Here is a 17,990-nt window from a genome sequence, read left to right as displayed (position 1 = left end):
GTTCCCAACAGATCTTTATAGCCTAATGGAATTTTCGGTATGCTGAAATGGTTAATCAATCATATTTGTCTATATATACCTAGTAAATCTAATTTGAAATCCTTCCCAGTTTTATTTCCATTGACAAATCTAACAACGGTGTCACATTAAGTGTTACCGCCTCTTTTTGACCAAGGGTATAAATTCAATATTACCTGAAATTCTAAGTTTCGCAAAATGCTCGTTAGCTTTATGAGGTAGGTGATTTTGTTACATATTTAAGGCAGTCTCTGGATTCCTAGTAATAACTTCAATTTATATATCTGGGATATTTTCTGCTCATTTCGTTTTAAATGTGTAAACCTGATTATTGGCAAAATATCTGATCGTTTGTCAGCAAGTTTCAGCTGTCGTAAACAATACGTTTATAACAAGTCAAAGTTGGCGTGATCCGAGTACGGAGAATGTTAATTGGTAAATCATGCTACATACAGCTCGAAGAAAATTGTAAAAAAAGAGGAGATGTAGTTATGCTATAAGAAGAGACTTCCTACTAATTTTCGTATCACTGGGTGTGCTCTCGGGACACGACAAACATTGCAATGCAACGACTTGGTATTTTTAGTCCTTCAGGTAGACAGCAATGGTAAGGAATAGACTATTTACGTGAAAAGAAGATGGAAGAGAAATATGCAGCTGTCGCGTCAGCAATCATCGTTGTCATGGTAGCCAAGTTTGCCGGAGGATCCCAGGGTGTTCCAATTGGTAAGTATAATGTTAAATCTAGATTTAAACATTTAGGCAATTATTTAGATCTTCTTATTTTTCATTAATATTTGAACAGATCAGTTGGAACAAACATATTTGTTGCACAAAGATCGTCTGAAATAACCATTTATGTGTATTATCTAGAAGTATTTGGTTCCTCATTTGTATTTATTCGTTATATGTATCATTATTTTTAAGTTATAAATGGAAATCAGAAGGTTTTCTCGCTATAACTAACTGCCATTGCACGGATCTGAAAGAATCTGAATAAACAATTGAATAATTCGAAAATTTTAAGTCTTAACGGATGGCTGACTGATAGTATGACATACATTGTCCTAAAATAGTGCCCAAAAAAAGCCCAGTTATAAATTTAAATAAAATTAAATTACATTGTACATAGCTCTGTCTGCACATAAACCAGACATGCTCTAAACCCTACAGCTACTACTACTTTGGTGATGCTGCTGCTGGGGGTGCACCTCCGGTTCAACCTATGGTGGTGATGTCGCATACTATATCCATCACAGTCCCTCTTCTATGCTCCGGGATTTTAAAATTAGAGTAGGCGTTCATATCTTACGTTATTTATATTTTTCGGAGGGATACAGAAATCTGTCCATTATGTTCAGTTAACATTCCTTTATCGTCTTCTCTATTCTGCTCGAACTCGGCGGTGCTCTGAAAAACTCATTGTTGTGTCATTTGTCTGTGGAATTGTACATGTGCTCTGAAGACTAGAAAAACCAGAGTTGATCAGCATCAAATAATTATCTGAGTAAATCAATGAATAAAAGGGTGCTCGTATCTTCGACCGGTCAAAAATATAAGGTAGTCCCCATGACTCAGTGGTAATTTCCCGCGGTTCTGCGCATTTAATAGCCCCAAATAAAATAGTTGTCGTGGGTACCCTGTCAGATTAACATAAATCGTTATATAGTATATCATTAAGTTAATAATCAGGAACTTTCATTAGAGTCCAGTACAAATATTTAACAATTTCGACTCCTTCTGACTAGAACAACCCCGGGATTCCCAGCGAGATTCGTCAAGTTTCTGCTATGAACGGCTGTAGCGGTGACAAACGAACTGTCCACAAGAAGAACGCGAGAGGTTCGACTCCTTCTGGTTAGAACAACCCCGGGATTCCCAGCGAGATTCGTCAAGTTTGTGCTATGAACGGCTGTAGCGGTGACAAACGAACTGTCCACAAGAAGAACACGAGAGTGTCGATTCAACTCCGTATGGTGGTACTAGCACCATGAGGTAAAAAGTAGTCTTAAATGACAATTATTAGTAAGTGCAAGAAAACAGCACCACCCATAACAACCAAATATAAACAACACCCGGACATTGTAAGTAAAAAATACTGGTCTGTTCATACGCGGGACTACACGCGAAAACAAACACCCAAAGGAGGCAACCTAAAAGCCGCAAAAAAATGAGGAAATGAAAGGCACCATCTGAATAAAAAAATGTATTATTCTAGGTTATGTCATGAGAGAAAATGATTGTAGATATGCTCAAATTGTAGAAAAAGAGGTAATTCATAGATGTTAAATCGAATTCCAGTAATTGAAATTGTTAAAAGCCACTGCAATAATGTAAAAATCAACACAGGGCCATAAATCCCTTCTTTAAAAAAAAGAACGAAAACTATTTATTGAATACAACAGAGTAGTAATCAAAGGGATGAGGGCAGTATTGTTCCCGCTATAAATTTTTTTTTAAGAAAGAAAACCTGGTGACCTGGTCATAACAATCGGGTGTTTTGTCATGTTAAACTAATTAACTCGCGACTACGGTTGTTCAGTCATTCTCTTATCACTACCCCTGTTCATTTCTGAAAATCTGCTTACGGTTTCCCTGATAGTAATCAAAGCGATGCGACGACCTGGCTATGTGGCGGTGGTCTGCTGGATGGTATTGTTAAGCAACAACGCCAAAACAAACAAAAAACATTGCATGGTAAAAATAAGGGCTAAAATATTGGCATAAATCGCTGTAACATACAAACAGATTGCTAAAAATATGATCAGCTACATACTTGAAAGAATTGCAATCTTGGTATATTGAAGAAAGGGGACTTTGGAAATGTCCTTTATAAAACGAATCTGTGTTACATTCTTCGCAGTACAATAAAGTGATCTTCTTTTAGAAAGTAATAACCTTTTGTCGTTAGAGATAGTTAAAGGCGGCTGTGGTATCAGAATGTTTAGTTATGGAGGACTAGTTCAGGGGCATAAATTTCATATTTATATTAACTGTTGAAAGTTCCTGAAAGTAGCTGTCTTCAGTAGCCCGGATGGAGCAAAACAGTGAGACGTTAAGGCCCATTTCATTCCTTTTGTCGATTATGAAAGCAAATTCTCACGTACATTAACTTCGCATTGACAATATATAGGGCAAAACCAGTTCCCATTGGAAGGCGATGTTTTGTTATGTTAGGCCAATCGTTTGTTGTGTTATTTGGAAGTTATGTTTATCGAAAGTTACGTATCGGTATTCCGAGGTTCTATTTTCCATGTTGCCTCTTGGGACATTATACGAGCTTTTACTATTTGTTATATGTTATACAGATAATGTTTGACTTTCTTTTTAAAATGAATCTCTGGCCTACTGGTATCTAATTCATTTGTAATTAGGAACGTGTAATTTATAAGTAAAGAAATATGTCTTGAATAGGATTTCTAGCTCACGGTCGGATATTTCCACGGTTATTGAACGAACCTTTTGCTAATTCACAAGGACTTACCACGATTATGTAACGCAGTGGCTATATATTTTTCATCTATAACAATATAACCTAAAGAAATGATGTTAATTACCTTGGTAGGTTTGCTCCTCATTTCACTTAAGTTGGGTTTTTTAGATGACACGAGAGTAGTCATGGGGTTTAACGTTCACAGACTACGTCATTTCGGGACTAACATATGGTTCAATTTCATTTCAATAATTCGCCTGTTTGTGGTCTTTAGAAGTGGGAGGAAACCGGGCCGGGGGATCCGGAGAAAACCTACGCTTTTGGACAGACGACCCTACGCCTTGTCACGTACAAGCGAGGAATCGAAACCTAACCATTTCACTCAATGACAGATTTTATGATCCAACGCGCACCCGTTAAACCATTCGGACAGTTTATCTCCATTAAAGGGTTTGCTTGTATAGATAACTCCAGTGTTACATGTAGCCTACCGATATTGTGTTCCACTGTCGACAGAGAAAGCCAAAACTTGAAGTAATATTAGTAGACAAACCGGCTTAATCTTTTGAAACCAAATCTAACAGAAATAACACATTAAATCAGCCCGATTCATTATTTCATTTTGACCTAAATCAATGAGGTTTGGCTCTTTAAACTTTTAATTTGAAAGAAGTTTAACTTTAATGTTATTTTACGATCAACGACCATGATTAGAAACTTGTCGAGATTATTTCGCTTACTTCAACAACACCTCAAACGACGTACTTAATATTCATACCTTTTTCTTATTCCATTACAACACAACCATTCTTTATTGAATTCAGCGTGGACTTCATCTACATTCTCAGTCATGTAAATATGGAATGATATATTGTTATATCACATGATGATTCGTTTTACCATGACTTTTAAGAGGAACTTACATTAATAATCGAAACGAGTGTCTGATTTATCACGTAAAATGACTTCATCTAATACCCCTGACAAATGTCAGTGTCAGTTTTTTTCCTTTTTTTGGATGTCTTTAGAAAATGATAGAGGCACATTACGTGTGTTCAATATATCTACTACGTTGGCTGATGTAAACAAAAGTCGCCCTGTCCTCCTGGTTTTACATATAAATTATAGCTAATTATTAACCCATTATACGTGAAGCTATTGTGTCTGACTTTAAAACATTGTTAACAGTCTACGGGCGGAGCTTTTAGATTATTGTCAAATTGGCTTAGGTTGTCCTATTAAAATAGAAACTCACGCTTAAAATATTCGGAGAGTAAACTCTTTAAAGAAGGATGTACTTGAAATTTAAGTTTCAAATTTAGAAGAAGTGAAAAAGCTATTAACAATGGTAATGTGTGATGTTCCCGATAACGAAATTGTTTCTAGACTCCATACACATTTCTGTATCACTTCACTCTTCAAAAAATATTTCCACTCACACTATACAATATGCTGTTAACGTCATCAAGTGCTTTTGGTCTGACATCTGCACATGTACATAGACTTAAAATTAAATTCTAAATTCTATTGTGACAGCAGTGAACTAATGTAAGCATATTATGCTGGAGATATCAACACGGTCTATCAATAATCTTGACATATATTATTTCAAAGCAAAAAATTCGACATTTTGTTTCATTACATAAGGAACCATGTTATGTGACTAGACTTATTTGACATATATACACATACTAAGTAATACAAAAGACGGGCTGATTAAATTTATCTCAATTCGTTGGACTCAGGTTCTCTTATGGCTATTCTCAACTGTCAAGACAGATCGATTGAAATTTTACTGTAATTCGTCAGAGATTACACAATTTGTTTCATGTGTCAATAAATAATATTATTGGCTATTTTAAAAGGGTAATTGAAAACGACAAGGGATTTTTTAGTCTTTTAGGAAGTTGTCTAGACAAGGCCAGAACTGATGATAAGGAGAAGTCAGCGTAACATTTTTAAACTTTTGTTTACTGTGGGAAGAAAATCAAACTGTTTGTTTTAATAAGATTATGAAATAACAATTGATTTTGCGTTAACTCATTACTTATGCTATTGTATTTAATCCACAAGGTGGGTAACTCCGTTTTTAAAACCACATCGCAAGACAGTGGATGCTCATATTTGTAGAACACCCGAAGCAATTCTTTGATTTAACAGATCAAGTTCCAAGTTCCCCCATTTAGTTTTAACTAAAAGTGGGTGTTGTACATGAGACAAGGTGTGTTTATTATTTCTAGAACACCTCATAAAACATACGTAACACATTGTTGTGTTTTTGTAACTGGATGACCCTGGCCCTATGTTTATCCCTTTAGCTACAGCCTCTGATATCCAGCCACAAACTTCACACTATTTATCTATAACTAATGATGGGTGTCGTGCACGGTATGCCTCCACTTTCATTTAAGTTCATTTATGTAAAAATTGCCATTGGTGGATTTCGGGAAGCCTGGTTGAGGCGACTGACGTTTGTTTGTATTCCCAGTCCAGTAACAATAATTCTGGCATCTGTTGGGGATTTGTTTTAATCCAAGACGATATCGTTTGACTCGGGATTACAACATGGAATTATCTGGTCTGAGTTTAGTTAGCGAAAAAATGTTTGCTAGATCTTATATTGTTATATGCTTCGGAAATATCAAATATTAAACTGATCAGAAAACGTTGTAGTACTATTTTTATTATGCTGTAATACATAATAAGGTCAAAATGTCTAGCCCTGCTATTCAGGTAACCGTATATAACCGACATTTGTGTTATTGATGGCCATTGATAATATTAAGCACTGACTGAGGATCTCCTTAAGTATATATATACAAATAGTAACTCTGAGTAAAGTATAATGATATGATGGAGTAATACGTATAAACTTGTTTTTATCATATTTATATATATACCCGTTTGATGCCCAGCCTTTCGTCTCAAATCAAAGCATTTAACTTTCAGGGAGTTTCTTTCCGGTAAGTTTAACAGATAGCCATATTTCATACAAATCTAATTTTTACAAGTTAAAGGATGCCAGCTCCAGACATTAACTGGGCATGTGAGTTACAGCTTGTTTTGATTTAGTTTGAGTTTTTTGTATAACATCAACTAAAAAAGAACCTTTGATCAACGCATAAATCAAATTAAAATAGTCCACATGGGACAATAGGCTAGCTTCTAGTTGAGTGATAAATGTTTGAATTGTTTATTGATTTCTCTATCAGTAGGCTAATCAGTAGAACGTGCTTTCTCTGACATTGAAAAATGATCCTAGCACACACACTTTGAGATGTACTTATTGGAACCGGGTCAAATATTATGTTCCTTCCAACTTAATCTACACCAAAACAAATATTTTAACCCTAAAATATAAGTCTTACAGTCTAATGATGTAAAAAAAAAGGGTGGAAATTTCATTTTACAGGAAGTTTAAAGATGGCAGTATATCATGTTAGACAAATAGAGGTTCACAAACGTGATTTATTACTATAGACCTTTCAATATTTTTAAAGAAAAATTACAAAAAGGAATCGTATCTGATTTTATATCATTGGGTACAATATCGTATTACTGAAGTGGTATTTTATCGTATTGATCAAATATGATATTCAATTTTTTTGCTGTAGTCTTTGAATGTAAATTTGATTCGCCGAAAACTTGATAACACCTTTAGGTCAGCAGCATATATGTACACTATTCATATACATATTCAACCTTGCAATTTTTAAATCAAATCCTTGTCGAAATTTTGCTGTAATTTATTGCGTTGTCATATAAACTTATTATAAGGTTGTGCAGATTTCTCCAAAAAGAACTTACGGCCATAATTTGGTATTTTATTGGTTGTATTCAGACCTCAGATAACATATGCAATACCTACATGGTGCACCATCTATATAATCGCCATATTTAACATCCATTTTATTGTAATTTGTCTAATTACTAGTTCTATGGAGTTGGGAAAATTTAACGGACTAATATGTAGAAAATACATTAAAGATACATTATGTAAGATTTAGATAAAGAGCTAGCCATTCTTGCTATAATAGTTCGAAAATAGATAATGTAAAATAAATAATTTGAAAATTTCATTCCAATTACTCTATTGCGAGCGAAGATATTAGCCTTTGAATGTTTGACAAGACGTGTGTCATAATTGCAACCACCATACTAGTTGTTCGAAGCTAAGTCTCGCTCCTCCATTTTTTAATTAAATTAAAATATGGCTGAACCGTTCTAATCTATTTAATATCGGAGAAATCCGATGCCATCGAGATTTGATTATGGCCAGGATCAGTTAATTAATGTCTAATTAATAATTTAGAAAACATTTCAGGCCAAAAGAAAGACCTGCAATAGGAAGATTTAGCGCTTGCATAATGTATGTTTAAGAACGATTAACGAATGCACCGATGTGACGTCATATCCGGACTTTACGCAGTTAAGATTGATTTTATCTAATATTTTTGCTTTGGGTACCGAATTCGTAAGAATTTTGTTTGTGGGGGAAAAAATAGAAATTGGAAAGTAGGGGATATTCAGAAACAATGCCCGTCTTCATTAGTCCAGGTTAGGAGCAGAACAGTAGGACGTTAAACCCCATTTCATTTCATTTCATTTCAGAAACAATGCAAAACTGCGGAAATACACTGATGTTCTTATTAGGGGTAACCAATGTATGTTAATAACAGGCCAATTGCCTACACATGAACATAAACAGTTCATATGGGCGGTTTATCTGACGGTCGCATTTCACTCGCATCGCAAAGAGATACACCGACAAAAGTGAAAATTGACGTTTTTTATTTTTGTCTTAATTGCTCCACCAATCCTCAGACATTCAGCAATTCTTCGTGGCATGCTCCTAATCAACCGTCCAATCACGATTTGGGACAATCTGACCCACTCCTCTTACAGTGCCACGGCCAATTCTTGCAGTGTTGTCGGTTGACGTCGTCGAACACGTCTCCCGATCAAATTAAACTAACACACTAAAGCAAAGATACACACCAAACGGTAAATCTTATGCAAGAACCGATAGGAAAGCAAACATGGATAGATAAACTAGCATGAGGCAGTTTTCTTCAACCCTTCCTTGAAGTGTCAAATTTGACAATGAACCCCTCCCATGTGTATGGCGCTATTGCGTGTCTCATGCGCAGCTTAGTGGTTCTGTTGGGGCGATAAGTTCTTCATCTGTGAACATACTCTCAAAGCATGTCAAGTGTCCATGACTATTTATCATATCACAACCTGCATAGGTATTTGCATTTCATATCCCCTACTTTTTGAAGAGTCTATGTAAAAACGCAATCCTCGTTAAATTAATATGGAATGAATGGGGTAGAGATATAGAAAAGAAAATCGAAATAAGATATTTTATCAAGCGCATAATTTTCAATTACTTTAGACTGACACGGCATGTATATCCATTTTCGGTTCAATATCCATCAAGAAACATAATGAATCAGTTTAAAGCATGCAAAATGTTTTAATAAAAAATCAAACATATCGATATGGTCACTCATACCCAAACTATGTATTATGGAATTTTACGCCAGGTCATAGCAAATATATTAGATACAGACATATCTCCAGTGGCAGTTTGATAAAATCATCATATTGTGCGATATGCCCGACAAAAGTCCCTAGTATATAGGTATATATCTAAAACAAACCCTTTGGTACGGAAGGGGATACATTACAGATTAATTTAAAATAATAATTCGCGTGGGGGTTTTTTCTGATCCATTGGATATTGTACACCAGTACCTGGGGTTCGGTCTTTTTATGTATCAGACAGAACCGGGTGTGGGTCTTTAATACATCAGCGTTTCTATAAACCTTACTTTAAAAGAGATCGATTATTGATGTACGACAAAAAATCGACATGATTGCATTTTACGTCGTTTTCGATCATGTTCAAAAACCTTTCTGCGACCAAAGTGGTCGTCCGATTGGTCCTTGCCAAACATAGGTAGTCTTGAGTGATCGTGATTTGTCAGCCTAATGCCTGACTTACACATTCGTATTGTTCGTAGCAGTTCGTAACTCGGCCACGAAATTTAGTGTCCGGTCTACGAATCCTAACCCTTTATTATCGTCCGTGATAGCTTTCTATTCGATTCTGAGAAATTTGTAGCAATTGAGTTTGGAAAGAGTTAAGAATATGCCAAATTGTACTAATAGGCCGCATTGTTAAGGAATATGCCGAATTTAGTTACAAATACACTTCGATCTCAACGAATGATACCGATAGAAGAACTACGAAAAGTTTACGATATTCGGCACTATTCTTGGAAATTTGGTATATTTCTGGATCCCTAAAAGCTATAAAAAAGCTACCGATCGCTGCCGAACCCGTCATCAGCTCAATTCGTAGGGGTTCGGGGTATTCCTAAGTGATTCCTGGCAGATTGGGGACAGACAATTTTATTATATAACATTTTATTTTTATCATTAATGCATCAGTTAAAATCAAAACGCCATTTTGACATGTTGCTGACTAATCCAATGAGTCATTACTTTATAAAGCGAGTTCAATGGAAAATGTTTAAGACACACATGCGTCGTTTTTGGTGACTAGAACACACGAATCCTTTCTTATTTATTTGCAAAGTTCAATCAATTTGGATACTTTGGTATTTTATACTTGACTATTTGGCAACATTATATTTGATTATGACCCTGTTACCCGCGACCATGCCAATCATGTGGCTTAAGCCAACCTCTTAGTAGAATCCAACGATCATCCATGACAATGTTATTCAAGATTCCCACTTGAAATCGTGCCCTTAATCGTGGAGTAATCGTGGTGATCCTATCATGTCTTATCATATCTTGAGGTCAGTCATGGCAATCGTGTTGATCGTAGAAAAGTTTTGGACGGTTCAAAACTTTTCTACGATCAACAAGATTAATTGTCAATTATGATAATCGCATCAGATCGTAACCAAAGGCGCCAGATCGCATCTAATCATGCTTCCAAATCGTGGTGATCGGCGTCAGCCGTGGACAAGACAAACACCACGCTCTGTTGAGATGCACTAGGATCACCGACGATCTATGACGCTCTGCTGGGTACCATTGCTGCTTACTACCTGACACGAATGACTCGCGAGCAAATACGAGTTGATACAAGTAGTCACCCTTTTTCATGGACGCTCAAGATCTCTTAGGAGTTTTCGCTTCTCATTCAGCGAGAGCACAACTTTACTGCCAAATTGCCTTTGCTTGTTGTTTTTGGAACCTTTGAGAGATGCCTGCAACCAAGGCTACCATAGGCAAGAAGGGAAAGGCCAAGACTGCCCCACCGCCATGCCTGAACCAGCCCAGCCTCGTCTGTTGTATGGTTTCATGAGGTAGTTCCTCCTCTGGAATAAAGAGGGCATGTTTTGGTGGTCCCCAGGGTTTGCACTAAGACGTCAGGGTGGGAGAGTCTTAAGGCTTCTTCCTCTTTCAGGCCGATGAACAGCTCAAAGTAGCCAAATATCTAAGTACAGACGTTAACCCCTATTATACTACTATTGATTTCTAGCATGTTATCTATACCGATTATAAAGAATGGTATTCTAGTACGTCATTGTTGATTTCTCTATTAGAAATACACCATTCGTTTTTATATCATATATTGTTATCGCTCCTGTTCGTATCTTTTGTAACAATTATTGAACGTGTTTCCATTAAATGATTACAAAATAAAATTATTTTTTTTCTTGTTAAATACGATTTGATCGGAAAGCTAGAAGTAGATAGGAAGGGCGGATATAATTACTATATAAATGGCGTCGCGTGTGTACGGAGGTAATTATGACTGACATAAAAACTCTAGATAATTACATTTTGTTTGTTAATTGTAATTTCTACCCTATCTATGTCTTCTCTTATCGCTAAACGTCACAGGTTATTAGAAGTGAAAGCCAACAACAACCGTATGTTTTATTTTTATTGTATCAGAAATGTCTTGAGCTCTAATTTTATAGATTTTCCATTGAAGTGATCAACTATGTAATTTCAGGATAATTACATTTATGGCATGGCAGTCAATTTTACTGCTTATCATAGTTTCTTTGGTGTTCAACGATCACTGGAAGATTCCAGAGATAGTCGCAAACTGTTCTCAGTGCATGCTTTCATGTAGCCATTTTATATATAAAGATAGGGCTCGGACTCGAACAGTAATTGAAATGGTTTATCATCGTCTGAATCAAGTCATCGTGTTAACAAAGTGAAGCTTGAAGTATATAAATTGCTTACATGATATTTTAATGAAACAGCTCACCATATGAAGGTCATTTATCAATTAAAGGAGCAAAGCAGATGTCGATACGACAACTAAAGGGCTAGACGAAATCAATCCAGTTATTTTATACCAGTGGTGGTTCCCTACTTAAACTGGTTGATTTCACACGATATGAACTGTGATTTACGTGTCTGGGTTCCTATATCTAACAATTTAAAGTATTTTAATATCTATAATTATAAGATCTGTATTATTGCACACGTGTATATACATCATATCCTAGTTAATATGTATAATTTAAAACATAAAATGTATTTTAAAACTGTCACTAATTTATGGTTTAAGCATCCAGTTCTTCTAGCAAGAAACAAGTCATGAAAACGGTATTTTTTTTATTAAAACGATGGTATAATGGCTACACTACTTAGCGTCAGAACTTATGATAAGGGTTGGGCATATTGTAGTGTATTCCCTTTGTTGGTTGTTTTGCAAATCTCCATCCATTACCAGTTTTCCGTTAAACTTAAAAGTGGGAGACAGTAGACATATACACCCTAAAAGATAAAGATATACTTTAAACTGACATTAAATCAACGCTGATCTGATCAAAAATCTTCCAAAAAGTTTAATCACGTATATTTAATAGTTCTCAATATACCTTCATTGTTACAAGTATTCATTACACATCGTAACTTACACACATTTAAACTTTGACCAGAAAATGTAAATTTATAAATTTCAAATCCTGAGCTCACTTATATGTCACACTTAAGGACTTACTGCTATTTATATACGCCTACATTTTGTCTTCACCCCTGTCCGTCGGTCCCTTAATTAACAGTTGGCTCGATAAAGCGTTAGATGTTACAGTTTTATAAACGGATTTTTTAAAAAGTTGTTTTGAATCATTACCCATATTCCGTGTTACCGAGTTATTTGTCGACTTGATAGTGGCTACAGTTTTTAACGGATTTTCTTTTCAAATTTCATGTGATGCATTTGTGTCGGGAGATGACGAACCATATCGACATTCAGCGTTCCTCGACTTCCGTCCGTAGTATCCCTCCCGCCCCACTCTTGTATTGAAGCATTGGGGTCGTGAGAGGATATTCTGCGTACCGCCCCATTCTCTTCTGGAGTTACCCGCTTTTCCGAAAACCTTGTGAACACGGTATAGGCTAAATGTTTTTTCAAATATGGTGTGAAACATCATTGATGTGGGAGGATTTTCAATTTGGTCTGAAGCTGCCTTTATTCTCCTTGTAAAAGAAACGTTACCATCTCTTTGCCGTTCAGAGGTTTTAATATTTTCATTCAAACTTGCTAGAATTGTCTGATTAATACTAAGTATGAAATACTTAACTACCTTAACCTACAAAATATTGTTTCTTTTGACTTGTTTAGACAAATACATTTGCATCAGAAATGAAATGAAATGAAATCGAGTTTAACGTCCTATTGTTCTACTCAGACCTGGACTAATGAAGACGGGGATACGCCATACAGTCTGCTCTTATATCGAAATCCAACTGTCAAGGGGGAGAGAGAGAGAGAAATGGGGATTAACGTCCACTCGACACAAACTAGGTAATTTCGGGACTAACACATGGTTCAATTCTATTTCCATAATTCGCTTGCGCGTAGGGGTCTTTAGGTGTGGGAGGAAACCGGAGGACCCGGAGAAAACCCACGAGTTGGACAGGCGACCCTACTCCTTGTCACGTACAACCGGGGAATCGAAACCCCGCCAGTTGATTCAATGACAGACCGCATGATACAGCGCGCGCGTGCTAACCATTCGGCCATCCACCCCCAACCCCAACTGTCAAGGGATCTTTTACGTGCACACCAATGTGTACACGGGACCTCGGTTTTTCGTCCCATCCGAATGACTAGACAGTTTTCCTTGTCGGGCCCTCCGTCCCGCATCACTGATCGGAGAATCTGGATGAAATTTTTCGGCCAATGCAGGGATCGAACAACCGACCCCCAGGCTAGCGAGCCAGCGTCTTACACCCATCTCCATTCACTTAGTTTGAATTGTTCGTTTGTTTGTGATTTCTGCGTATTGTGTCTTGTCTGTATATTTGTTTGTTTTTTGTGTGTAAATTATGTGTGGTGCATTCCCTTGCACTTACTATTAGCCACCGTGACCCCCCCCCCCCCCGGCATTTGCTATCGTTCTACACGTCAAGACTTCTGTTTTGTTGTGGTTTGTGGAATCATACTACAATTCTGTATACGAAATTTATTTTAGCTTTCAAAATTTGTATTAAAATGAACCTTTCTTCCTTTTTTAAGAATGTAAATCATGTCTTTCAACCAACACGTTAGTCAAAGATAAAACAAACTACGTAGCTATTGTTTTCTTCTGAGTCATTATTTGGTTTTGTGAGTAACTGGAGATTTTTGACAGTCTAAAGACCGTTTTTTAGACGAAGCCAAAATAAATGATAGCAAATCTGGGTTTAACGAACTCGTGCTTGTTTATTAAGTACTAATTGATGAGACGAAAAGAGAATACGTCACTTTGCTTAATGTTAAAAGACCATGGCAGCAAGTTAGAAAAATATTTTCTGCGAGAATAAATCCAGTGACTCAAAATAAAAACAAATAGTCGTTGTGAGCAAAATGGGAATTTCTATCACAATATGCCAGTGATATGTAGTGTTTTTGTTTGGAATTGGTTGTGTATCAGAATCGGTGCGATATCCTATTATTACAGATCTTGGTCGAGAGTGGTAATGTGCAATCCGACCGTCTTCTTAATTATCAAGTGGAGTTAACGTATTGTTCATAATGTTAGATTTCTGTTACTCAGATAATCCGTATAATATTTACTTTAATCTACGTAATATTGTTTCGTTTGATTTGTTTAGCCACATATAAGGTCTGTCGTTGAGTCAACTGGCGTGGTTTCGATTCCCCAGTTGTACGTGACAAGGAGTAGGGTCGCCCGTCCAACCTCGTGGGCCTTCTCCGGTTCCTCCGGTTTCCTCCCACTGCTGAACACCTCTACGCGCAAGTGAATTATTGAAATAATATTGAATCATGTGTTAGTCCCGAAATGACCTATAATTTGTGTCGAGTGGTCGTTAAACCCCATTTCTCTCTCTCGTATCGTAGTCCTGTAAAGATGTCGTCGATGGTTGTTTCCTCATTGACAAGCACTCTATTGGTTGACGAATCAGAACACCATTAATCGGTTTTATAAGCTAAATAAAATCGTAGGTATTATGGTTTTTCATTGGATGTTAGATATATATATATATTTGAAATAAATGACCTATAAAATCTTAAGTCTATAATTTCATATTTTCTAAGAAAGCAACATCATAATTATTTCCTTATGTTGCTTTATAGGTTGTCAAATCTCAATTATACTATGAAAGGAATCATAAATTTTTTAGATATTGTCTACTCGCCCAGGGTATCATATTTCTTTGGAAAACTAAGTCTGCATAATGAAAGGAGGGAGTTGTCTCCACTGTCCAGGTCAGTGGTTAAGCAGCACGTATAATGATACCTGGTGGACGGGGGTAACATTACCTCCCTTGTTTTGGGGGCAATCATGGCGCATTGAAAAGTAAACGTTTTATTTTCAACAAGGAAATGGTATATTTGCCAATTTCTCAACTGACATTAGTGAAGAACATAAATAGAACGCCAATGTACAATTGACGGTTTCGTCCATTTTATGCAAAACAACCAATTTTGTATTTGGATGTATTTATCATACGTATTACCCATATTTGGATATCATCTAAAGAAATTAATCCACGGGCTCGTGAGACGGTATATTTTCCACACGATTAAGATTGTGTTGCATGACTAGGGGTACTTAAAAAAAGTCCAAGCTTCATAAACTCTTAAAGTCATTTTATACACCCACATTGGTTGGCCCTTCCGACCGTCCGTCAACAATTGGTTTGTGAATTTAATGGAGGCTACAATTTTTAACAGATTTTTTTTTTTAAATTTGGCGTGAAGCATTGTGGTCACGAGAGGACGAATAATATCGATATTCAGCATTCCACCACACACCTTTCCGAAAACCTTTTGAACGCGTTCAATGCTATAGTTCAAATTGGTTGAGAGGCATTGAGGTTGTGAGAGGACGAAATCTACAACCGGGGTTACACCCCTTTTCCGGATACCTTCTGAATACAATAGTGGTTACAGTTTTTAATGTATTTTTGTCCCCCGCCTTTCGAAGAAAGCAGGGGACTATTAAAATGGGTTCGTCCGTCTGTCTGTCTGTCTGTCCGTCCGTCTGTCTGTCCGTCTGTCTGTCCGTCACACTTTTTGGGACACAATAACTCGCTTCCTAATTGAGCTAGAATGTTCAAACTTGGTGTATGTGTTTATTAGGTCAATGCCTTGATGGAGTTCGAAGATGAGCATTTTCCGCTTAGGGTAAGCAGAAATAAGCAATTTGATTGGTTGATGCTTTGGGACACGATAACTCTCTTCCTAATTGGGCTAGAATGTTCAAACTTGGTGTATGTGTTGATTAGGTCAATGCCTTGATGGAGTTCGAAGATGAGCATTTTCCGCTAAGGGTAAGCAGAGATAAGCAATTTGATTGGTTGATGCTTTGGGACACGATAACTTTTAATTGAGCTAGAATATTCAAACTTGGTGTATGTGTTTATTAGGTCAATGCCTAGATGGAGTTCGAAGATGAGCATTTTCCGCTTAGGGTAAGCAGAGATAAGCAATTTGATTGGTTGATACTTTGGGGCACGATAACTCTCTTCCTAATTGAGCTAGAATGTTCAAACTTGGTGTATGTGTTGATTAGGTCAATGCCTTGATGTAGTTCGAAGATGAGCATTTTCCGCTTAGGGTAAGCAGAGATAAGCAATTTGATTGGTTGATGCTTTGGGACACGATAACTTTAGTTCTAATTAAGTGAGATTGATGAAACTTGGTGTATAGTTTCATTACAGTATTACCTTGACTAAGTTTGATAATGAGCATTTTCTGCTCAGGGTAAGCAGAGCGATACGCAATTTGATTGGTCGAGACTTTGGAAAACAATAACTCTCCTACTTTGATTGTCCCCCGTCTTTCGAAGAAAGCAGGGAACTATTAAAATGGGTTCGTCCGTCTGTCTGTTTGTCTGTCTGTCCGTTCCGCTTATGGTAAGCAGAGATAAACAATTTGATTGGTTGATCTTCGAATTGAGTAAATGTTCATGCTTATTGTCCCCTGCCTTTCGAAGAAAGCAGGGAACTATTAAAATGGGTTCGTCCGTCTGTCTGTTTGTCTGTCCGTTCCGCTTAGGGTAAGCAGAGATAAACAATTTGATTGGTTGATGCTTTGGGACACTATAACTTTAGTTCTAATTAAGTAGATAAACAATTTGATTGGTTGATGCTTTGGGACACTATAACTTTAGTTCTAATTAAGTGAGAGTGATGAAACTTGGTGTATAGTTTCATTACAGTAATACCTTGACTAAGATCGATCAATTGAGCAATTCCAATACAATCCAATACAATGAATATAGGCAAGGTAAATAAACAAATAAATGGAAAAAACAAATTGAAAAAGAAACTATTATAAATTAATTAAATATGTAGTATGCAATAATGAATTGACATTTAATGACAGAAAGAAAACAGTGAACTTTGCACAACTTGCAGCAAGATGGAAAATAGACCCGTTGATACAACCAAACTCTAGATCTGTAGGCATAGAGCATGTTTTCCCCTTAATATGCTATAATTATTCCATCAAAAACATTGTATGCTTAGACTATAAGTAAAGATATACTGTTTGATTGTTCAATACTTTGTAAAAGATAATTTGTGATAAATTTATATGTGTCCTCTAATTATTTTCCTATTTCGGCGGGGGACATCAGCCTCACTGTTGGCTTGTTATTTCAAATTTGGTTTGAAGCAATGGGCTTGTGAGAAAATAAACCCAATCGATATTCAGCTTTCAACAACCTTCCATTCTAGAGTTATATCGACTTTTCTGTAACCGCTATAAACGGTTCCGCGACCTTCCGTTCCGAAATTACACCCCCCCCCCTCCCCAGCCCACCCTTTGTTCCTTATCCGAAAACCTCGTAAAAGCGATAAAGGCCCAAATTTTTATTAGATTATTTTTGTTTAATTCAGTGTGAAGCATTGGGTTCATGAGAGAGGGCTTTAGTTCTTAACGGATTTTCTGAAACTTGGAACACGATTGAGCCATAAAGAATCATTATCAAATTTGGTCAACGTCAAGGATTTCCTTTCTGATAAGTTGTTGTCTGTGGCTATCGTTTTTTTTTCGAGACATAGAGTGGGCGTA

At 36.6% G+C, this 17,990-nt stretch overlaps 1 protein-coding gene across 1 annotated transcript in view; it reads left to right on the top strand.

Moving 5' to 3' along the window:
• Positions 1-566: 566 nt before the first annotated feature.
• LOC126829736 (glutamate receptor 1) overlaps positions 567-17,990 on the top strand; it is a 52,027-nt gene continuing 34,603 nt past the window's right edge. The window contains exon 1 of the mRNA XM_050559847.1: positions 567-744. Within this exon, the coding sequence (XP_050415804.1) occupies positions 657-744 (88 nt within the window). The 5' untranslated portion in view covers positions 567-656. The remainder of the gene's footprint in view (positions 745-17,990) is intronic.

This window comes from Patella vulgata, chromosome 8 (genome assembly GCF_932274485.2).
Source record: "Patella vulgata chromosome 8, xgPatVulg1.2, whole genome shotgun sequence".
Classification (NCBI taxonomy): domain Eukaryota; kingdom Metazoa; phylum Mollusca; class Gastropoda; family Patellidae; genus Patella; species Patella vulgata.
The sequence above is the reverse complement of the archived record's forward strand: the minus strand, read 5'-3'. Positions and strand labels throughout refer to the sequence as shown.